The sequence below is a fragment of the Littorina saxatilis genome, linkage group LG7 (genome assembly GCF_037325665.1).
Source record: "Littorina saxatilis isolate snail1 linkage group LG7, US_GU_Lsax_2.0, whole genome shotgun sequence".
In the NCBI taxonomy this organism is placed as follows: domain Eukaryota; kingdom Metazoa; phylum Mollusca; class Gastropoda; order Littorinimorpha; family Littorinidae; genus Littorina; species Littorina saxatilis.
The window spans coordinates 33,808,173-33,833,172 of record NC_090251.1 but is presented as its reverse complement, the minus strand read 5'-3'; the positions used below and the strand labels follow the sequence as shown (position 1 = coordinate 33,833,172).

At 41.8% G+C, this 25,000-nt stretch overlaps 1 protein-coding gene across 1 annotated transcript in view; it reads left to right on the top strand.

The window, feature by feature from the left end:
- The window catches only part of LOC138971254 (uncharacterized), a 48,838-nt gene that overhangs the window by 10,013 nt on the left and 13,825 nt on the right, over positions 1-25,000 (top strand). The window contains exon 2 of the mRNA XM_070343955.1: positions 1-1,210. This exon is cut by the window's left edge and continues 1,270 nt beyond it. Coding sequence (XP_070200056.1) covers positions 1-1,210 — 1,210 coding nt within the window. The remainder of the gene's footprint in view (positions 1,211-25,000) is intronic.

Below are 25,000 nucleotides of genomic sequence, written 5' to 3'. Positions count from 1 at the left end.
ACGGAGAGCAATTCAGACAGTACCACTCAGCTGCAGACAGAGGGCGCTCACAATACTCATAAACGCTGGAGCAACGTCCAGACTTGGGGAAAAAGAGCTCCAGAAAACGTGGAAAAGAAGTGGAAGAACATGTCTGTTTGGGGAAAACGCTCCGACGACGAAGATTCCGATCATGGTGTTGACAAAAAATGGAAGACCATGTCTGTTTGGGGAAAACGCTCCGACGACAAAGATACCGACCATGGGGTTGACAAAAAATGGAAGACCATGTCTGTTTGGGGAAAACGCTCCGACGAAGATTCCGATATTGGGGTTGACAAAAAATGGAAGACAATGTCTGTTTGGGGAAAACGCTCCGACGACGAAGATTCCGATCATGAGGTTGACAAAAAGTGGAAGAACATGTCTGTTTGGGGAAAACGCTCAGACGACGAAGATTCTGATCACGGTGTTGACAAAAAGTGGAAAAACATGTCTGTTTGGGGAAAACGCTCCGACGACGAAGACTCGTCTCTTCATGCAGACAAAAAGTGGAAGAATATGGGGGTTTGGGGAAAGCGCTTTGACGGAGATGATTCCACTCTTGATACAGAGAAAAGGTGGAAGAACATGGCTGTTTGGGGAAAACGCTCTGTCGACGAAGATTCCCCTCATGGTCTCGACAAAAAGTGGAAGAATATGGCTGTTTGGGGAAAACGCTCCGTCGGAGATGATTCCCCTCTAGATACGGAGAAGAGGTGGAAGAACATGGCTGTTTGGGGAAAGCGCTCTGACGGAGATGATTCCCCTGTGGGTATCATCAAAAAGTGGAAGAACATGTCTGTCTGGGGAAAGCGTTCTCTAGGAGAACATTCTGCCGACAAGAAGTGGGGCAATATGGCTGCCTGGGGCAAGCGGGAGTCTCTAGGGGACACGAACAAACGGTGGAACAACATGGCCTCTTGGGGCAAAAGGAGTCACCTCTTAGACACTCCCACGGCGGCCAACAAGAAGTGGAGTAACGTGGCCACATGGGGCAAGCGGGAGTCTGGGAGGCACTCCCCTGCTGGGGCGGGCAAGCGATGGAACGCCATGTCGTCTTGGGGCAAGAGGGAGAACCAGGGCCAGTGGAACACGATGGCGACGTGGGGTAAACGTTCTTCAGATCCGAACGACGCCCATCTCTTACACAGTGAGAGTGCAACTCTCTTCCAGCTCTTCGACAAAGATGGTGAGTTCAGCTTTTCTTGCGTATAATCCCGGCCGATTTTTTTTTCAAAATTGAAATGTGATTAATTTTTTTTTAAATTAAATGATTCCCCTCTTGATACGGTGGACGAACATGGCTGTTTGGGGAAAGCGCTCTGACGGAGATGATTCCCCTGGTGGTATCATCAAAAACTCATAATCTGATATATTTAAGAGAGAGAGAGATATATATATATAATCTTATAAAAACGATATAATCTGGTGATATAATATTTTTAATTTTTGGTTAAAGAGATGTTTTCCCTTACGTAAGTAAAAAGAGGTGTCCGGTCTAAGATCCACTCCTCTTAGTGGAAAATGTCGGTTGAAAGCAACTTTATGTTTTATCTCTTAATAAAAAGGAAGTGTTTTTTCGTGTAATTGAGAGGTTGTTCAATAACTGAAGAAGCATAACGAGGAAGAAGAAGTAAACAGCCGCAACTGTTATTTTGACATTTTGTCAACTCTTTGCTTCATGAAGGAAGTTTGGGCTGAGAGCCAAGACAAAACGGTTTACCGACACTATCACATTACTTAATTATGTAAAACAATAGTGTTGATGGTTCTTTGCTTGTGTGCCTCGACGTACATTGTTTTTGGTCTGCTTTGCCGGTGTCGAACAGAGGACGTTTTTTTTTATGCGATTAGTAAGCTCTTTCAATTTCTCTCCTTCCCCTTCTAAATTTGTGAAAGACGTTGAGGTCATTTTGGAGTCTCTCGAGAAAATGAAAGTTTTACGCCCTCACGGCAAAGCCATTAGGGGCATGTTACACGGGAAAACCCGGCTTTGTATGAAAATAAAAAATAAAAATACGGGAGGGGGGGGGGGGGGGGGGATGTAGACAGCTGGCTGCCGGCTGCTAGAGGAGACCTGAAATGGGCTAGGGACCGGGTTGGGTCGTCTTGGGTCAGTGCTGAAATGGTGACTTTTTTGGCTGTTGGCCGAACGGACACCCGGGCTTCATAATTTTGCATGCATGATATGAAGCCCGGGTGACATTCGTGTCAGCGAGAGAGAGAGAGAGAGAGAGAGAGAGAGAGAGAGAGAGAGAGAGAGAGAGAGAGAGAGAGAGAGAGAGAGAGAGAGAGAGAGAGAGAGATAGATAGACAAACAGATAGATAGATAGATATAGATAGATAGATAGATAGATAGATATATAGAAGATAGATAGATAGATAGAACGAAAGATAGATAGATAGATAGATAGATAGATAGATAGATAGATTGATTGATTGATTGATTCATTGATTGATTGATTGATTGATTGATAGATTGATAGATAGATAGTTGAAAGTAAGAATTTGCTTTGTACATTTAGTTCACAGATTGTCATTAGTGTTCATTTAGACAGTTATTTATACCACACACAAATATCCCATTCTCCGCAGAAAGCCCCAACACTGTTCAATTTTCGCACGTGTCCAAATGGTGGCATATGGTTCTTGTTTATACACTCAGCTGCGAAAGAAGGCAGATCGTTGTGTCAAAATTGCTCTGAGTCGTACTTCCCCTTTAAGGGCTGTCATCCAGTGTAGTGGTCGTACTTCCCCTAAGTGGTCGTACTTCCCCTTTAAGGGTTGTCATCCAGTGTAGTGGTCGTACTTCCCCTTTAAGGGTTGTCATCCAGTGTAGTGGTCGTACTTTCCCTTTAAGGGTTGTCATCCAGTGTAGTGGTCGTACTTACCCTTCAAGGGTTTTCATTCAGTATAGTGGTCGTACTTCCCCTTTAAGAGTTGTCATTCAGTGTAGTGGTCGTACTTCCCCTTTTAGGATTGACATCCAGTGTAGTGGACTTACGTCTCCTTTAAGGGTTGTTATCCAGTGTAGTGGTCGTACTTCCCCTTTAAGGGTTGACATCCAGTGTAGTGGTCTTACTTCCCCTTTAAGGGTTGACATCCAGTGTAGTGGTCGTACCACCCCTTTAAGGGTTGTCATCCAGTGTAGTGGTCGTACTTCCTTTTTAAAGGCTGTCATCCAGTGTAGTGGTCGTACTTCCCCTTTAAGGGTTGTCATCCAGTGTAGTGGTCGTACTTACCCTTCAAGGGTTCTCATTCAGTATAGTGGTCGTACTTCCCCTTTAAGGGTTGTCATTCAGTGTAGTGGTCGTACTTCCCCTTTAAGGGTTGACATCCAGTGTAGTGGACGTACTTCCCCTTTAAGGGTTGTCATCCAGTGTAGTGGTCGTACTTCCCCTTTAAGGGTTGACATCCAGTGTAGTACCGGCACGGTTAGCCTAGTGGTAAGGCGTCCGCCCCGTGATCGGGAGGTCGTGGGTTCGAACCCCGGCCGGGTCATACCTAAGACTTTAAAATTGGCAATCTAGTGGCTACTCTGCCTGGCGTCTGGCATTATGGGGTTAGTGTTAGGACTGGTTGGTCCGGTGTCAGAATAATGTGACTGGGTGAGACATGAAGCCTGTGCTGCGACTTCTGTCTTGTGTGTGGCGCACGTTATATGTCAAAGCAGCACCGCCCTAATATGGCTCTTCGTGGTCGGCTGGGCGTTAAGCAAACAAACAAACAAACAAAATCCAGTATAGTGGTCTTACTTCCCCTTTAAGGGTTGACATCCAGTGTAGTGGTCGTACCACCCCTTTAAGGGTTGTCATCCAGTGTAGTGGTCGTACTTCCCCTTCAAGGGTTGTCATCCAGTGTAGTGGTCGTACTTCCTTTTTAAGGGCTGTCATCCAGTGTAGTGGTCATACTTCCCCTTAAAGGGTTGTCATCCAGTGTAGTGGTTGTACTTCCTCTTTAAGAGCTTTCATCCAGTGTAGTGGTCGTACTTCCCCTTTAAGAGCTTTCATCCAGTGTAGTGGTCGTACTTCCCTATTAAGAGCTTTCATTCAGTGTAGTGGTCGTACTTCCCCTTTAAGGGATGTCATCCAGTGTAGTGGTCGTACTTCCCCATTAAGAGCTTTCATTCAGTGTAGTGGTCGTACTTCCCCTTTAAGAGATTTCATTCAGTGTAGTGGTCGTACCACCCCTTTAAGGGCTGTCATCCAGTGTAGTGGTCGTACTTCCCCTTTAAGGGCTGTCATCCAGTGTAGTGGTCGTACTTCCCCTTTAAGAGCTTTCATTCAGTGTAGTGGTCGTACCACCCCTTTAAGGGCTGTCATCCAGTGTAGTGGTCGTACTTCCCCTTTAAGGGCTGTCATCCAGTGTAGTGGTCGTACTTCAATCAATCAATCAATCAATCAATGAGTCTTATATCTCGCATATTCCGTGGGTACAGTTCTAGGCGCTCTGCAGTGATGCCGTGTGAGATGAAATTTTATACGGCCAGTAGATTGCAGCCATGTCGGCGCATATTTACCTTTCACGGCCTTATTCCAAGTCACACGGGTATGGTAGACAATTATTAACTTCCCCTTTAAGAGTACTTCCCCTTTAAGAGCTTTCATTCAGTGTAGTGGTCGTACCACCCCTTTAAGGGCTGTCATCCAGTGTAGTGGTCGTACTTCCCCTTTAAGGGCTGTCATCCAGTGTAGTGGTCGTACTTCCCCTTTAAGGGCTGTCATCCAGTGTAGTGGTCGTACTTCCCCTTTAAGGGCTGTCATCCAATGTAGTGGTCGTACTTCCCCTTTAAGGGCTGTCATCCAGTGTAGTAGTCGTACTTCCCTTTTAAGGGCTGTCATCCAGTGTAGTGGTCGTACTTCCCCTTTAAGGGCTGTCATCCAGTGTAGTGGTCGTACTTCCCCTTTGAGAGCTTTCATCCAGTGTAGTGGTCGTACTTCCCCTTTAAGGACTGTCATCCAGTGTAGTGGTCGTACTTCCCCTTGTAGAGCTTTCATCCAGTGTAGTGGTCGTACTTCCCCTTTAAGGGCTGTCATCCAGTGTAGTGGTCGTACTTCCCCTTTAAGGGCTGTCATCCAGTGTAGTGGTCGTACTTCCCTTTTAAGGGCTGTCATCCAGTGTAGTGGTCGTACTTCCCCTTTAAGGGCTGTCATCCAGTGTAGTGGTCGTACTTCCCCTTTAAGAGCTTTCATCCAGTGTAGTGGTCGTACTTCCCCCTTAAGAGCTTTCATCCAGTGTAGTGGTCGTACTTCCCCTTTACGGGTTGACAACCAGTGTGGTGGTCGTACTTCTCCTTTATGCGACTTCTGTCTTGTGTGTGGCGCACGTTATATGTCAAAGCAACACCGCCCTAATATGGCCCTTCGTGGTCGGCTGGGCGTTAAGCAAACAAACAAACAAACTTTTTTTTAAGGGTTGTCATCCAGTGTAGTGGTCTTACTTCCCCTTTAAGGGTTGTCATCCAGTGTAGTGGTCGTACTTCCCCTTTAAGGGTTGTCTTCCAGTGTAGTGGTCGTACTTCCCCTTTAAGAGCTTTCATCCAGTGTAGTGGTCGTACTTCCCCTTTAAGAGCCGCCATCCAGTGTAGTGGTCGTACTTCCCCTTTAAGGGTTGTCATCCAGTGTAGTGGTCGTACTTCCCCTTTAAGAGCCGTCATCCAGTGTAGTGGTCGTACTTCCCCTTTAAGAGCCGTCATCCAGTGTAGTGGTTCGAGAACTGCATGTCAAATGTCCAGGAATGATAGCTGTCAGACATGCGGTAGATCTAGCAGGGAACATGCGTACAAGATTTTACGGCTTCTAAAACAGTCGCACAATGCGACGTATTTCCACCACACATTTTATACAGCTGCCCGGAAACAGTGATTAGCTCTTTAAGCTTAGGTGGTCTGACAGGGTGAACGGCTTCTTACTCAACTTCAGGACAATGGCCGTTGTTATAATTTGTGAACAACGGTCTTTATTATGTTGACGGAAATCGTCGTGAGCCAGTTCATTTTGTAATTTCTCTTTTAGAGATGAATAAAGATTATTGTATTGTATTGTATTGTATTGTATTGTATTGTATTGTATTGTATTGTATTGTATTGTATTGTATTGTATTGTATTTGCCGAGAAGTGTTCTAATGAAGCACGTCCAAGGGGTGAGGGCAAAGCAAGACGTGGATCAGAGAAAGGAAACATTGTTTGAGCCGTGGGCTGGACAGTTAAATCTTTTTTTAATATTGTGCATGGGAAGACAATGAAAACGTGCTTGACGACGTGGGGCATTGAACGAAAACTGGCTTAACGACGTTCGGAAGACAATAAAGTAGTTTAATAGACAATGTTCAAGAGAAGAAGAAATGACCATTAGCGAAAATATGGATGCGCTGCACTGAAATCGGTTAAAGAGTGAGGATCAATGTTGTGGTAGAGTACGCGCCCATCTGATCGCGTCATAATTGTTGAAGTAAGTGTGTGTGTGTGTGTGTGTGTGTGTATGTGTGTGTGTGTGTGTGTGTGTGTGTGTGTGTGTGTGTGTGTGTGTGTGTGTGTGTGTGTGTCGTGCACACACACACACACACACACACACACACACACACACACACACACACACACACACACACACACACACACACACACACACACACACACGCAAACCACCACCTTCGTCTCGATTTCCAGTCTATGTTAAATCATTTAGTCAAAACTTTACTAAAAAAAAGGAATAAAGAGCAACACCAAAAAAAGAAACGAGTGATTTGAAGGTTTTTCTAAGCGCGATGACTGCCTCGCGGTTGCACGCAGCCCGCTTCCGCTGCCCCGCACCTGGGGGTATTGGATTGGAACTAAACACGTACACCGACACCAAGAAGAATTGTAAAGTCACACTATCTCACCCTAATTAATCAGTGGCCAATCCATGATAGACCATTAACCCCTCACCATCCTTAGAGAAAGAGAGTCGTCTTTATTCCAGTTATACTCGCCAAGGGTGCTGTCCACTTGGTTCAATGTCTTGCAATCTAATCTTTTCATTTCCGACTCACACGTGCACACAGGCGCGTGTGAATCTGTTCTTTATCAAGACAAACCAAGGTGGTGTTTTGTTTAAGTGCGATCCGTTGGCAGATGATGTCTGATTTCCTGTATTTTAAGCTAAATAGACTTTTGATTAAAACACAAAATGAAACAGAATTGTTCTATATACCAGTTTATTTCTAAAGTATTGCTACCACTACAGCTTCCGCGTTCAATAGTTGCTCAAAAGGGCCACTCCGTCTCAGATCTGGTAAGGCTTGTACATGGGATTAGACCATCCCTCCACTTGGTCACATACTAAAAATTAACAGCCTGGGTGCTCTCAGTGCACAGTGGTTTTTTTTTAAATTAATGTTGTAAAAAGCCACCAAATTAATTCATCAAAAAGTTCCAATTCACCGCAGCAAGCAGTCAATGTGTGGATTTTTGGTATGTGACCAAGTGGAGGGATGGTCTAATCCCATGTAAAAGCCTTACCAGATTAGAGACAGTGAGCCAATATGTTTTCACGAGGCGGCGTGGGCCTTTAAGAACCGCTCGATATACGTCGGTGCATGTGAACATCAGAAGAATGGGACGTTTATAAGTATTCTTTTCAGATATCTGCCGGCCGGTTTATTCAAATATGTACTCTTTATGTTGAAAATGCTAATTTCTTTTATCGAACTTAACGCCGCTACTTCCTGAACTGTCGAGCGGCAGGTTGTCAAAAGAATATGCATAAAACAGAAAAGTTATTAGCAATTAATCGTTAAACCACTAACGCACACGCGCACACGCGCACACACGCACACACACCCACTCGTCCACACACACACACGCACACATACACACACACACACACACATACCTAAAGTGTGGATGGTTACCTAAGAGGCGGCACTGGGTGTAGTGCCTTTCTAGTGCACTTGCACTACAACAGCACTGGGTGCAGTACTCGCTCCGGCATCGAAGAATTTTGCACTAAAAAATGCACAAAATTTGACCTATTTCGTCGCCTATAGAGGACGGAAAGAATGTCATTTTGAACATTGTTATGACATTCTTTCCGTCAAAAAAGTCAATTTAACGGTGTTAAATGAAGCGACCATCCACACAATTAGGTTGCCATCCAGAGTTTAGGTTGTCATCCACGTGTGGATGGTTGCCTTATGGTGATTTAGGCAACCAAACCTGTGGAAACATGGGTACACACACACACTCACTCACACACACACACTCACTCACACGCACGCATGCATGCACGCACGCACGCACGTACGCACGCACACACACACACACACACACACACACTCACACACACACACATACACACACACGCACACATATATATGTACACACACACACACACACACATGCTGCGTCGCAGTTTTCTATTTTCCATTTCACTCACTTCCTCGCTGTGTCTCATTTTCTATCGTTTAATTAGTGTGTTTTTAAAATTTTATTTAATCTATTCCGTCCGATCAGTCAACATATCTGATGTTGGTTTCAAAATTATTTCTTTTAAACATCTGATCACATCTTGGTGCATCGGCATTTAATCACCTGTTTCACAACGTTTGTTTTGAAATTTCTTCCCCGCATTTTGGGATCCCAATTCCCTAAAACATTGTGGATGACCTTTGTGTAGTGGATAGAAAAATACCAGCCATGGTCTCTGGACGCTATTCTGCCCGATCTGACGAAATGTCGTGAGCTAGTTTGACCCGCCCCTCGTGAGAACCCTCGGTAAAATGTCTGTTTTTAAAGTGGTTCATTATGATGAAGTTTAATGTATATGTACTTCATTATGATGAAGTTTAAAGTGGTTCATTAAGATGAAGTTTAAAGTGGTTCATTATGTTGACGTTTAAAGTTGTTCATTATGATGAAGTTTTAAGTGGTTCATTATGTTGACGTTTAAAGTTGTTCATTATGATGAAGTTTTAAGTGGTTCATTATGATGAAGTTTAAAGTGGTTCATTATGTTGACGTTTAAAGTTGTTCATTATGATGAAGTTTTAAGTGGTTCATTATGATGAAGTTTAAAGTGGTTCATTATGTTGACGTTTAAAGTTGTTCATTATGATGAAGTTTTAAGTGGTTGATTATGATGCAATTTAAAGTGCTTCATTATGATGCAGTTTAAAGTGATTCATTATGATAAAGTTTTAAGTGGTTCATTATGATGAAGTTTAAAGTGGTTGATTATGATGCAGTTTAAATTGGTTGATTATGATGCAGTTTAAAGTGCTTCATTATGTTGAAGTGTTAAGCGCTTTATTATGATGAAGTTTAAAGTGCTTCATTAAGATGAAGTTTAAAGCGCTTCATTATGATGTAGTTTAACGTGCTTCACTATGATGCAGTTTAAATATGTTTCTTTGATATATCTATCTTCCACAAAAACGCCGAAACAAACGATTTTGACTTGAATTTTTATAGTAACATTACAGAACAGTTAGGTAGTGTAACTTTTACCTGTACCAATCATTTTAGGCTTACAAACCACGTAAACGTTGTCATGAGTTAATAGTTGTCGCGCTTGTAAACAAACAAACAAACAAACAAACACATACACAAAGAAACAAACACATAAAAAAGTCTGTTTTACAAGTTGACGAAACAAAGATGTTCTTGATGTGTGTGCAAGAAGCATTTTTTGCTTTTTTTCTCAATGATCAAAGAAGTGCATAATTTTATGTTTTCATATTATTTTATTTTTTAAAAGGGATTATAAGCGTTTTCAAACGTGTGTTAGTGCAGTTATGTCACTAAATTTGTTGTCGCGGTTGAGTGAGATGAAGAACACGCATTGCTTCGTACGGTCCCAGCTGACACCTTAGCCTTTCGCTTTTACCACTTTTATTTCGAACAAGATTATGTGATGCAGTCTTTTATGAGCGAAGGGTGGGCGGATTCCTTTGTTTCAATCTGTACGAAGTCCCGCAGCATCGCATGAAACAGCTCTTTCTATGATCTGTTCCCAGGGCTATGCCAGGTTTCCTTTTCAAAAGACTTCAGATCTATATACTGTGCCAAGTATTCCGTCATATACTGTACATCTTTTTAAGGGGAGGTCCTTTTTTATGGCACTCTGCTTGAATTTTATGTTCGTCTGGCCCGAATCCGCCTACTGATTATTAGCACTCCAGAATTTTCTGGTTATTTTGTACGCTGTGGGACAACAGCGTATTAGAAAAAATCGAACTCCTTAAAGGTGCACTCCGCCTCCCGCAAACCACCAGTCTCAGATTACAGACACCGCCAGGATTTTACATACAGCACAAACTTCCTTTAGTTTGAACGCTTACCGCCAGGGAACACCCTAGGTGCTCTCCAAAGACAGCGAGCATTTTTCAAAGAATTTATTTCGCGTGGACGTATATGGGTGGATCGGACGCCTCGTCATGGCACTAGACCTAGCTTTTAAAATCTGGAGAACTAATTGACAGCTTGTGAGACAAACATTGTTTAAACACAACAAAAGTATTTGATCACAAAGACAAAGTCTGTGCAAATCGAAGTGTTGACAGTTTGAAAGTGTACAGGCCGGTTGTAGTTCAAGCGATATGGGTGACTGAGTTGCATGACTGGTGCGTGTATGATGCAGCTCCTTTCGTTTGATGACGGGGAAGTAGGCTACCGGAAACCATGCACCTTTCCCGTTTCTACCCATCCCCGATGCTAGTCGACTGAGATTATGAACATTTGATACTGTTTGTTGCTGTGCCTGGTAGTTTGAGTATTGCGCGCATAAAAAACCCCGTACTGCCGCGACAAGGCTACAACTACATCACATGAGCTGCATCTTACCATCACCCAAGTAGACAGCGTTTCTGCAAATCATTCCAGTTTCTTTCAAGTCAACCGCCACTCGGTGTGTCACTATCAGCCATTTTGTTATTACAGATCTAGAGTCGCTTTGAAACCGCAAACGACTCAATAGGTAATGTAATATTCATGAATAAAGTGGGTCACACGGGGCCACGATGGCTCGGGGGTTGAATAAACCACGAGATTGTGTGTGTGGTTCACACGTGCTAAATAGCCATTCAAATGAGCGGTAAGTGTAATTTAAATGTGCTTGAATGTTAATGCAAGTGTGTTCCATCAGGTTAGTATGGCTGTTTTCGTGAAAAGATGTCATCTTTCTGTAAACCTCCTGTAAGGCGGAGTGGGCCTTTAACGGTGAAGGTTTTGCGCAATGGCAGCAGCATTTGATCATGATTTACGTTTGAAGGCTGCACTACGGTGTTTCGGTGAAAGGGTGCACGTTTCCACAAGCAAATGGTTTTACTTAAAACTTACACAAGGTTGTTTTCCCCAGACGCGAGAGACTGGGCAAATAGCATTCTGTCTGAGGTCTCTTTATCATTACCACTGAACCCATTGTAATTTTGCACTCTTGATGGGATTGTCAACCTTTGGATGTCAGCTTAAAGGCACGGTCCTTGTCGTGAGGATCTCGGATCTGACCAGGTTTTTAACGGGATAAGAACAGCCCTCCACTTGGACACGTACCAACATTCAACAGCCTGCGTGTTCTCTGTGCAGATTGGGATTTTTTTTAAATGAAATAATTTCGAAAAAAAAGTGTCTTTTAAAGAGTATAGTCCCTTCAAAATCCCTCTTCCCTCACGGGCAGTATAGCCAGGGTGTTGACGTTTGGTATGTGTTCGAGTGGAGGGATTGCCTTATCCCATGTAAAAGCCTAATCCGAGATGGTGTTTATACGGGAAGGAGTGTGGCTTCAAAGAAATATCCATTCCCGCGCCGACCATCTGTACATCACAACTTCGTCATGTCAGTTGAGGCATTTACCTGCGATAAAATCGTCCTTTATATATACACGCGTGTAAACAGTTCGCCTCGCCATCTCAGCTCTTCTTGCCAGGCGTCTTCATGGGATATGACCGTCCCTCCACTTGGTTATATATCAAAAATGAAAACCCACGAATGCTTGCTGCGGTGAGTTGGAACTTGTTTCATTTTTTATTTTTTTTTAAAGCCACCAGTGGATTTGACAAAATTGATTCATCAAAAAGGATGGCATGTTCTCAGGTAAAAGCTTGGCCAGATCCGAAATAATGAGCCCACACGAGAAGGAGTGTGCCTTCAAATTAAAGGCACAGTAAGCCTCCCGTAAACCATCACAGAGCTCCCCGAGCGTCTAAATACAGTACAAGCATACTTCCATTTGAACGCTCACCGAACGGGAACATCCTGGCTGCTTTCTGTCGAGCGTGAGACATTTTCGAAGAATTTATTTTCGTAGACTTGTTCCGTTAACAACAACGGCGCCTCGTTTTTGCGCTAGACCAAACTTTTAAAATCTAAATAATAAATTGACAGCTTGTTACACAAACATTCTTTAATCATAAAAGAATTCGTTTTTCATCAAGACAAGATCAGAACAATTCGAAGTTGTGAAAGTTTAAAAAAAGAAAAGCCCGGAAGCAGGGTCACGCAAGGGTCGTAGCAGACGACGGCCGGTTTATCAGTGCAAATCGCCGTTCCTCTCAACAGTCAAAAGCTATCGCTAGAGTTCTTGTGAACCACAGCCGTTGTTTCGTGCATAAAAAAAACGTGCTATTGTAGATAAGCTCACGTCGAGTCGCATTCAAATGACTAACTATGACGACTGCATTGTGAAAAGGGAAAACTGGATCACACGGGTTCACGATGGCTCAGGGGTAAGATAAACCACGCAATAATAAATTCTTTGAAAATTGTTCGCTCTTTACGGAGGGCACCTAGGATGTTCTCAATTGGTGAGTGTTTAAATGAAAGGGTGTTTGTACTGTGTGTAAAAGCCTGACCGTATCTGTGATGGTTTACGGGAGGCTTACTCTGCCTTTAAACATATACCGAACATTTACAGCCTTGCTGCGTTTTGTGTATTATAAATAGAAGTTTTTGTAGATTTCATTGCGTAAAATGACATGGGTGTCAATGGCAAAACTTCTTTTTTTTTTTTTTAAAGAAAAGAAAGTTTTCTGGACATAAAGCAGCCAGGTTGTAGGTTTTAGGTATGTGTTTCGAGTGGAAGGTTGCTCTTATTCCATCTGAAAGCACAGAGAGATTGGTGGCGGTGTAACACGAAATTTTTACTCCACGAAAAATTTACTCCGGAGTAAATATTTCGTACGAAATTCTTACTCCGAGTACACTTTTCGTACGAGAAAATAACTCCCCAAGGCACGAACAAATTACTCCCTCCACGAAATTTTTACTCCCCATTTTTTTTACTTCCAGTAAAAATCTCGTACGCAAAAATGGGATGCGGGCGAAGGGATACTGCCAATAAGTGATCTCGCGCACACGAATGTCGCGCTACCCTCCTTCCACCCCTTCCACCCGTGCGTGGCAGTGAAACCCGCATTTGGATTGTTTAGCGAAAGGGCCGTTTCTGTTCTCTGTATTTTGTTTCAAAACGTATCTTTGTTGGTTTTGTTTCCTATGCTTTCGCCCACTATTAGCCGCGACTGGTTTATAATTAGGCAGAAGCAATCAGATGAGACAATGCACAAGTTAAAAATCGTAAAAGACAAACGAAGCCTAAATTAGACTTGACATTTTTCAAGTCCAAAGTGTGACTTTCATATTGTTGGAAGAAACGTTAAAAGCGGATGTCTATTTTGGCTACACTCGCTCACGACAAGATGGCTGGCGTCTAACATTTCTGTCCGTAGCCTAAAAATCACGGTAAGTGTGAACGTTGTCATTAAAACGTTGACACTATTTTCTTCTTGGTCGTTAACCTGTTATTCCCACGCAACGCGTCACATTTCAATTTAAAGGCAAACGTCTGCGCGTAAAAAACCAGTTCGGTTCACCATCTTAGATCTAGTTAGTCTTTCACATGAGAGAAGACTATCCTTCCACTTGGTCACATACTAAGAATGAACTGCCTGGGTGTTACACGGGATAAGACCATCCTTCCACTTGGTCACATACTAAGAATGAACTGCCTGGGTGTTACACGGGATAAGACCATCCTTCCACTTGGTCACATACTAAGAATGAACTGCCTGGGTGTTCTCTGTGCACTGTGGGATTTTGTTGCTGAATTAATTCCGTAAAATCCACTGGTGAACATTTCAGAAATTAAAACATCAACAATTTCAAACTCACCACAGCAAGCAGACAGGGTGTTGATTTTTGGTGTGTGATCAAGTGGAAGGATGGTCACATTCCAGGTAAAAGCCAGGTCAGATCTGAGATGGAAGAGCCAGTCTGCGTTCACGAGTGTGCCTCAAACAAACATGTCTTCTTTTTTAGCAATCTGTAAAATAAAAGACTTCACGCCCACTTCATAGAACGAAACTGTGCAACTCCATCAAAGAAGAAATCACGCCGGATAAATATGTTCTAGTAGGTAGTAGGTCTAGAAATATCACTTAAACAGTTTCTCAAAATGCATGATGCTACTAAAGTTTGTGTCAAATATGTACCACATATATTCCTCTTTTAGTTGCATTCATGTGATCCTTGAAAATATAGCTCACAGTGCCCGTATTCGAATACTTCTTGCTGTCAAAATGTATTGAAAGCTGTAACATGCAAGTTAAATTTGTGTGTCGTATCCTTGTGCTTTTGATCTACATAAATGTGAATGTTATGAGGACCGTAGCTTTTGTGTTATGAATGCTAAAGACAAGGTAGCTATTTATCCGGCGTGGAAATCGTAGCGCTGTGTTTTGTGAAACAGAAGCCGACACTTGTCGCAAATGTTGCGCTATTTGCGACATTGCAAGCAGATTTTGCGACAGCAAGTCAGAGAGAAGCTACGCAACCCGTTCCAACAACATCTTTGAAATAAGCTCAGACTTCGCTCCACTGCGCGTGTTCGGTGTCCACTAGTGTAATTGTGGGTGTGCTTTGATAAATCATGTCTAGTCCAGAGGTATCCAGAACATGAAGATGATCAATCATTTCACCTATTCATTTTTAATGCCGAATTTTCACGGTATAATCTGCGATCCATATTCCCGTATCTTGGACTGCCACACACGGTTCCTTTTATCGGACTCTGATTAAAACTCCACTCCCTGAACTTACAACGTCCTAAAAAAAGGGACTAAGTTCATGAATAGGAAGAAACAGCAGCAGAAGAAGAAGAATAGGTATGGCGGTGCGCTGTGGCCAAAGGTATATGTTACACGACACTTGAGATTGACGAAGTTCTCAAATGTTGTATAGTTGTGTTCTTTTATTCTACGTGGCCCGTCTTCACAGCAGCAGACAAAAACTCGTCAAATTGAGTTCGAGGATTTATTTAGCATTCCATACATACAACTGCACATCGTAGCAGAAATCAAAGTAGAAGCCTTTTAACATACATATCGCGCTGGCCTATATAGTAAATACTCAATCTCGAGAATATTCCAAACCGAACATGATACAACTAAAATTAGATGAAAGGTTCATGGACTAGAATAGTGACATTCTCTGTGACGTACATCAAAAGGGGATCAGCTCGCTACTCCCCCGTATCGCTACTCCCCCGGCTCGCTACTCCCCCGGCTCGTTACTCCCCCGTATCGCTACTCCCCCGGCTCGTTACTCCCCCGTACACAGAAAATGACTGGATAACCCTGTGATAGTAAGTTGGCATGAAATATTGTTAAACCCACCCCCACCCACCCCCCGCCCACTGTCCAGCTGTTTTATTTGTTTCTTTGTTTGTTTATCCAGAAAATTTCTCCGGAAAAACAATATTTCATGCCAACTTACTATCACAGGGTTATCCAGTCATTTTCTGTGTACGGGGGAGTAACGAGCCGGGGGAGTAGCGATACGGGGGAGTAACTGTATTGTTACTCCCCCCGGCTCGTTACTCCCCTGGCTCGTTACTCCCCCGTATCGCTACTCCCCCGGCTCATTACTCCCCCGGCTCGTTACTCCCCCGTATCGCTACTCCCCCGTCATGCATTCTGAAATAGTATCTCTTCTGCTTAAAATATTTTTTTTTTTTCAAAGATGTACTGTACACGAATGTACAGGCAGATCTGGCAGTTGTAAGTTCTTTAAACATGCTCTCTCTCTCTCTCTCTCTCTCTCTCTTGAAAATTCAATTAAGTAATAACTGCATTACTTAAGTGTAATAAAAAGGCACGGGGGAGTAACGAGCCGGGGGAGTAGCGATACGGGGGAGTAACGAGCCGGGGGAGTAACGAGTCGGCGGAGTAGCGATACGGGGGAGTAACGAGCCGGGGGAGTAACGAGCCGGGGGAGTAACGAGCCGGGGGAGTAACGAGCCGGGGGAGTAACGAGGTGCTCCCCATCAAAAGTGCCGACGCACTTAATCCGAGCGAACGACACGAACCCACGACTCAAAACAACGTGGTAAACAACTTGTTTTGACAGGACTAGAAAGTTCACCTGCATTCTCGTCCAAACATAAATATTGTGTTTACAAAATATAATATCGTTACTTTCCCACAAAGTACAAATAAGTCAACTACATGCAACACACAAAACTGAACCAAAGTTCAGCAACGGCAGCGTTTCCTAACAGTATAAAAATATAAAAGTGTGATCATTTTCAGTATAGAATAATTATTAGGACGAGGCAGAACAGATTCTTTGTTTGTCTTCCTTTTAGTCTTCCTTTTGTCTTCCTTTTTGTCGTTCTTTTTATGTTTCGTTCTGTCTTCCTTTCTGGCTTCCTTCCTTTCTTTCTTTCTTTGCGACTGTCTGTATGTCTGTCTTTCTTTATTTCTTCCTTTCTTTCTGTCTTCCTTTCGTTCTGTCTTTCTTCCTTTCCTCCTTTGAAAATTGTAAGAAAAGGCTCAGCCTTCAATCTTAATCGTTGTTAAATAAAGTTCAGTTCAGTTCAGTTCTCTCTTTCTTCCTTTATTCCGTTCTTCTTTCTCTCGCCCCTTCTCTCTTCCTCTCTTTATTCTTCTTTTCTTGTTTCCTTCTTTCTTCCCCCCTTTCTTACTTTCTTTCTTTCTTCCGTTCTTCCTTTCTCTCGCCCCTTCTCTCTTCCTCTCTTTATTCTTCTTTTCTTGTTTCCTTCTTTCTTCCTCCCTTTCTTACTTTCTTTCTTTCTTCCGTTCTTCTTTTCTCTCGCCCCTTCTCTCTTCCTCTTTTTTTCTTTTTTTTTTTTCTCTTTTTTTTCTCTTTTTGACCTCAGTTGCATGCAGGCTGCTTCAACCCTTCCTTGTTTTCTTCTCTCTTTTTTCTTTCCTTTTTTTTTTTTTTTTTTTTCCTTTTTTTTCTTTTTTTTTCTGTCTTTTTTTCTTGTAAATAGGCGGTGAGCATCCTTCTTCATTGGTCTTTTTTCTTCTTTTTTTAACTCCAACATAGAGGTATATTACACTCACGAGACATGGACATTTTCTCTTTACAATGGAAATATTCCTTATATTTACAAATCAAATTTTCTACTTAATATTTGAAACTCGAAAATTACGAACACTGATCCCTGACAAGTTGTCTTTCTAAAAATACTAATACACATTTTCCCAATTAATATTACGTGATTTACAAAATTTCTCATCTTTTTACAACAACTTGTGTCTTGATAGCCAAATATTATATCCTGCATCTTAAAATTAACCCTCAATCCAGCCTTTTCCTCTATCCAGTTTTCTATCTTCGTCCAAAACAACTTTACCGGTATGCACTCATAAAAGAAATGTTCAACAAAATCAACTTCCGTCCAACAAATACAACATCTGTTATTCTCCCTGACTTGCATTTTACATAATAAAATATTTGTTGGATATATGTTATGTAAGATTTTCCATTGCAATTCTCTTAACCTCACTTCTTTGGAAACATGGGCAAGTGTACAAATTTCCTTATCTACTTGTACACCAAACTTCCTCAACCAAAAATTATATACACAAGGTTTTTCTACAGCAGTATCTACACTTTTCTTTTCTATCATTTTTCGTATTTGGCTTATTTTTATCATATACAGGCTACCATCAAACAATTGCTTATCCATCTGGACAATAATATGTTTATTTTCAATCCAATTAATCCATACTTTGGGTAATGCGTTTATTAATGCCCAATAATCCAATAAAATATTTGCATTATTCTTTCCAATTTGTATATATACCTCTGCTGCTGACTTCAATCTCTTTTCTTCCACTATAAACAAATCACTTACTCGTTCAATCCCAGCATTTTTCCAATACAAATAAAACAACATTTTCCCTTTATACCGAATCAAATCATTACTCCACAAAATCTGTTTATAAAAATTGTTTACATCAATCTTATCATGTTCCATCCTACGCTTGTAACTCAAATGTGTCCACACTACCCTCTGCCAAAATGGGCTTCCAATCATTGTCAAATTCAATTCCTTACTCGGTTTAACATTCAAATCAAAACAACCATACCCTGAAACAACATGTCCCAGAAACCATAGTGGTATAAACGTCCAATTTGCTCCCTTCTCTTCATACAAACGTCCGACCCATTGTAAATAAAAAGACTCTTGCATCCTGTGCACATTTAGCATTTTCAACCCACCTTCACTTATTTCTTTCTCCATTACTTTTCTTTTCACTTTTTCAAATGCTTTTTTATTCGAACACTTTCTCTGCCAAATAAACTTATAAAACAATCTATTTAACTCTGTCAAAACCCGCTCTGGCAATCCAATCGTCTGCATCACAAATACTAGCTGTGAAATAAAAAAACATTTGATTATTACAATTTTACCGTGAATCCTTAAATCTCGTCGACTCCATATCTTAATCAACTTCTTAATCTTCTGAACTCTTAATACCCAATTCTGTTCAACAGTTATTGCTCTATCATTATTTACGAAATATATACCTAAAATCTTAATCTTCTCTGTGCACTCAAAGGGCAACTTTTGCTGACCACAATGCTGTCCAATTTTCATTATTTTGGTTTTATTAACATTCAGGGTCAGTCCTGAAAACTTTGCAAACTGTATTATTATATCTTTAATTTTAAAGACATCACCACTGTTCTGTAAAAATATTGTTGTATCGTCTGCTAACTGTTTAATTTTTAGGGCACTCTCCTCGCCCACCTTTGAGGGTAATTCAACACCCGTTATATCACTTTTCCTAATTTTAATGGCAAGTATTTCCACCGCCAATATAAAGGCCAGGGGTGAAAATGGACAACCTTGTCTTATACCACACTTCAAAGGAAACGGTTCTGAAATCCACCCTCTGTGATTAATACTACTAAAAGTATCTGTCATTCAAAGCTTAACCCATTTTTGAAAATCTTCACCAAAACCATATAATCGAAATGCTTCTGTCATAAATTCCTTATAAATGGAATCAAACGCTTTACGATAGTCAAGGGCCAATATAAACCCAGACTTATTCGTTCGATTTAAATACTCTATTACGTCATCTATTGTACGAATCACGGTTCCAATATTCCTTCCTTTTATGTAACCAACTTGATCTTCATTTACTAACTTACAAATAACCGAACTCAATCTCTGATTTAAAACCTTTGCCAAGATCTTATAATCTGTATTAAGTAGGGTAATTGGACGCCAATTATTAAGGTCTTCCCTGGGTAATTCTGTACTTTTTTGTAATAACTTAATTATTCCTTGTTTTTGCGTAAAAGACAAATTATTATTACGAAAGGCTTCATTAAACGAGTCTGTAATCATGCTCTTTAATCTATTCCAAAACATTTTAATAAACTCTGTAGTGAGTCCGTCACTTCCAGGTGATGAACCATTTTTCATCATCTTTAATGCTGCTGCCACCTCTGCTTCCGTCAACATCCCTTCACATACATTACTATCTTCGTTCGTTAATTTAACCAATTCTTCTTCATCACAAAATTCCTTTGCTTCTGCCCTGATGCGTTCCTGACTTTCTGGACTTTTACCATACAAACATTTATAATACTGTACTTGTTCATTCAACACAAGAAATTGATCATCAACAATATCACCATTACTTGCCCTCACATGTGTCATCACATTATTTTGGGCTTGTACTTTTTCCAAATTCAAAAAATATTTCGTATTTCTTTCTCCTTCTTCTACCCACTTAGCTCTTGATCGTACATGAGCTCCTCTTGCTTTATCCATGGTCATTATTTCCAATTTCGATTTAACATTAAACATTTCTGCCTGCAATTTCTCTCTTCCTCTCTTTATTCTTCTTTTCTTGTTACCTTCTTTCTTCCTCCCTTTCTTACTTTAGTCGTTGTTGTTGCTTTTTTTCTGTCTTACGTCTCTCTAGCTGTTTGCTGTGTGTTTTTCTTCACTAACACTCCCTCTGTTCGTTTCATCTCCTTCTATATAGGTCTATTTGCAGCTTTATGCCATGAGCAATAAGACGTCCCTCGGTTCTAATTAACACATATTAACATGGTTCTGACGACACACGAGATGGGACCGCCCTCATCCCACCATATCCATTTCTCATTATTTCTTCCCTCGTCGACATTAATTTGAAACACAAGCGTCCTATAAGCAGCTGGTGAATAAGAAATTTTCGGTCCCTAGCTTCCGCCCATTAAAATTTTAACGAGAACGCTGCAAATGAGGCATGGGCGATTTTTTGTTGAGGCTCGGAGTCGAACTGAACGGACGTTGGCATATCGTATTAATCCCTCCTGGTCGACTGCCGAAGAATGTCGCAAACCTGAACGTTGTGGCAAAAAGGAAGGAGAGGTGGAGGAGGAGATGGGGGGGGGGGGATGAGGGGGGGGGTGGAGGGGGAGGGGGGGTTGGTGGAGAGATAGAGAAAGGGATGAGAAAAAGAAGGAGAGGGAGTGGGGAGGTCGAGAGCAGAGAGAGGAGGAGGAAGAGGAGGAGGAGAAAGGAAAGAAAGAAAGAACAATTAAAGAAAAGAAAAAGAAGAACTCAACAAAGACAGAAACGGAGATAAGATTAATACGAGAAAAAACAAGTCGTGCGAAGCAATATACAAACATTTAAGTCAATATGTCGGCCTGAAACGAAACAATGACTGAAAACCAGTCATCACCGAGACTATATATAAAGTGAGGCTTGTCTAGCCGAATACCGCTAAGAGTCTTCGCGGATCATGCAAACGTTGTACCAAAATAACCTATTTTCTTTATATGTGACATCATTATCAGAGTACACATATCTCTGTATTTTTGGATACTAGGAGTTGATACGGAAAACAATGCAATCATTTTAAAATCTGTTTGTGAAAATGACAACGTTAATGAACAAACTAATACATTATTTTTTAAACTTCCCAGTTGAAATGCAATCCCATAGTCAGGACTGAATCCAAGATTGCTTTCAAATAATTTTGGTTGAAAAATGAAGTTGTCACGTTGCCATCTCAACGTTAACTAAAAGCCGGATATGACGTCATCAAAGATATTTATTGAAAAAGGTCTGGGGATATTATCTGGAAGAATTTGCATGTAAAGTTTCATGAAGATATATCCATTAGTTTTCTGTAAATCGCTCCACACACACACACACACACACACACACACACACACACGCACGCGCACACACACACACATACACGCACACACACACACACACTCACACACACACACACACACACACACACACACACACACACACACACAATCTCAAAACTTGACTGAATGTAAAAACGATTAAGCTAGATGAAAGTGGGTCACTACGTTGGCTTGTTGGAAATACCATCATAGCTTAAAGCTCACTCAGCCCCAGATGAGGTGGACAAAACGATGGAATCTTTCACGAAATATGCAATTCTAACCTTATGGAACACACTTGCACTAGCATTTAACAGCATTAAAAAACACAGTTCGTTTGAATGGCTATTTAGCATGCGTAAACCACACACCAGTTCTCGTGGTTTTTTCAAGCGATAGTAGACCCGTGTGACCCACTTTCCCTTTTTCACAAACGTAATGAATTTAAATTGTCAGTTTGTGGTTTCAATGCGACTCGCTGTATCTGCAATAGAACGTAATTGTGTACCTCTGAATCTAAAATGCAACAAACGACTGCGTGTGGCACGAACTGAACGATGGCGATATGCAGAACATTCGTCTGGTTGGGCAAACACGACCTTGCATGACGTGCTTCCGGGCTCCCTTTTTTCAAACTTTCAAAACTTCGAATTGTACTAATCTTGTCATGATGAAAAAAGAATCATTTTATGATTTAAGAATAATTTATTATTTGTCAAGAATTTTTATTATTTAGATTTTAAAAGTTAGTTCTAGCGCCAAAAAGAGGCTTCCGATTTGTTTTATAGTACTAACTGCACGAAATAAATTGTTTGAACATGTCTCACTCTCATCGGAAAGCAGTCAGGATGCTCCCGAGCGGTTAGCGTTCAAATAGAAGTATGTTTGTACTGTCTGTAAAAGCTCCGGAGGCTCAGGGATCAGAAACAAATGGTTTACGGGAGGCTGAGTGTGGCTTTAACTTGTACACAAACGAAAACTAACAATTTCAACACCGAATTACACGATCGACTACACATAAAAACCTACCTACCTTCGCTTTCAAAGAAATCAACTTTGCTGGTAACACCCACACGCACGGTTGACTATTTCTAAGAAGAACCCCCCCCCCCCCCACCCTCTCCCCAACCAAACTTCCCCCTCTCCCAAATTCCAAAACAAAAGTCGACTTGACTCGCAACATTTGAACAGAGTACACAGAGAACGTTTCTCTGCATCCACTGGCTTAGCTGCCAGGCTTCAAGTTTATGGAACTGTAGGTAATCACATAGCAGTGAAGGTCAGTGGGAGGTTTATGGAACTGTAGGTAATCACATAGCAGTGAAGGTCAGTGGGAGGTTTCAGAGTGTGCGTGTGTGGACGGACGACAAGTACTGTGACCAACACCCCTCCCCCTGCCCCCCTCCCCCCCTCCCCCTCAAAGATCCACTTATCCCGTTTGAAGACAACCACCTCCCCCTTAGATTTAGAGACCCTAGTTTTCCAGAAATTTTGTTCATTAAGTCGATCAATTTGCCTCCGTTTGAAAACTCCCCGAAGAGGTTTCAAAGGGTTTGAATTGCCTTAAAGGGCACACAGTGAATACAGTTGGGCTCACCATTTCAGGACCGGCACGGTTGGCCTAGTGGTAAGGCGTCCGCCCCGTGATCGGGAGGTCGTGGGTTCGAACCCCGGCCGGGTCATACCTAAGACTTTAAAATTGGCAATCTAGTGGCTGCTCCGCCTGGCGTCTGGCATTATGGGGTTAGTGCTAGGACTGGTTGGTACGGTGTCAGAATAATGTGACTGGGTGAGACATGAAGCCTGTGCTGCGACTTCTGTCTTGTGTGTGGCGCACGTTATATGTCAAAGCAGCACCGCCCTGATATGGCCCTTCGTGGTCGGCTGGGCGTTAAGCAAACAAACAAACAAACAAACAAATCATTTCGGGTCTGGCCAGGCTTGTTATACGAGATAAAATCATCCCTCCGCTTCAACACATACCAGAACTCAACACCCTGACTACTTGATGGGGTGGGACAGGATTTTAGGATACATTCATTTCTTTACAAAACAAGACGCACAAAAAAGCAACAACACTGTGCACAGAGAACACCCAGGCTGTTCATTTGTGCTATGTGACTAAGTGGAGGTCGGGTCTTATCTTGTGTCCAAGTCTGGCCACATCTGAGATGGCGAGCCCAACGACTGTTTTCACGGGGGTCCTGATTTGGCCTATTTGGTCCGCTGGACCCAAAAAGCAACAACTAACTAACTAAATTCACCTATTTGGGGTCCTGATTTGGCCTATTTGGTCCGCTGGACCCAAAAAGCAACAACTAACTAACTAAATTCACCTATTTGGGGTCCTGATTTGGCCTATATGGTCCGCTGGACCCAAAAAGCAACAACTAACTAACTAACTAAATTCACCTATTTGGGGTCCTGATTTGGCCTGTATGGTCCGCTGGACCCAAAAAGCAACAACTAACTAACTAACTAACTGTTTTCACGAGAAGGAGTTTGCCGGTAAGATCCATATAAGGCTTTAATCGATATAGTATTTGAGATGCCAATTTTGAAAACGTTTGTGATGAATTGAACCCAAAGAAGTCTAAACGACATTTTCTGTGCTCTAGTTTAGACACACCTGCAATGATACCTCAGAAAATGTTCCGTGACGATGCATACTCATCAAATAAATCAACGTACATTTGAGATGCCATTTTGAAAACGTTTGTGATGAATTGAACCCAAAGAAGTCTAAACGACATTTTCTGTGCTCTAGTTTAGACACACCTGGAATGATACCTCAGAAAATGTTCCGTAACCATGCATACTCATCAAATAAATCAACGTACATAGGGGAACGGTTTTGTTATTGACGAGCCCATACTCTTCTGCGTCCGACTCCCGATTATACTCATCGACTTTTTGTTTGTGGTACTGGCAGATATTCATAACGCTAGCATACGGATCACGTGAGAATTTAAGGACTGTGAAATTCCGTAAGCTGACAAATGCCCATGTGAAGAGCGACAAAGTGGGACGGGGCGAACACTGAGACAGAGAGTGCGGACATTTGACAGTCTGCAAAGATTGCCTAAACACAGCGTTTTAGATATGAATAAGTGAACGTTCAAACGTTTTTTAAATGCATTCCTAGGCTTTGTGTGTGGTGACTTTTATTCTGAAGCCCGTGCTATGCTAAGTAGCTCTTGGGGCGATTTGGAGTCGTTTTTGGCAGGAGCTTCCCTGTAAGTTCAATAGTCCTGTACAGCTCACAAAGAACGACTTGCAAACACACAAAATGAAAATCAAAACCGACCCTACATCAGGCAAATACATAGCTCAATAAAAACCAAAGCAATCAAATTGAACACCACGAAAAAGGTAATACAGCCCGCACAATATACTAGCTATATCCAAATACTTATACAGTGAACAGAATTGACCATGCGTAATATGAAGCCGCTTAATTTCTGTTTGCTCGGATGCTTGTTTTAAAGCTAGCCAACGGTGGTTGCCGACTTCAAAAGAAGCGGCCTCTTTGAAGCGAATAGCTT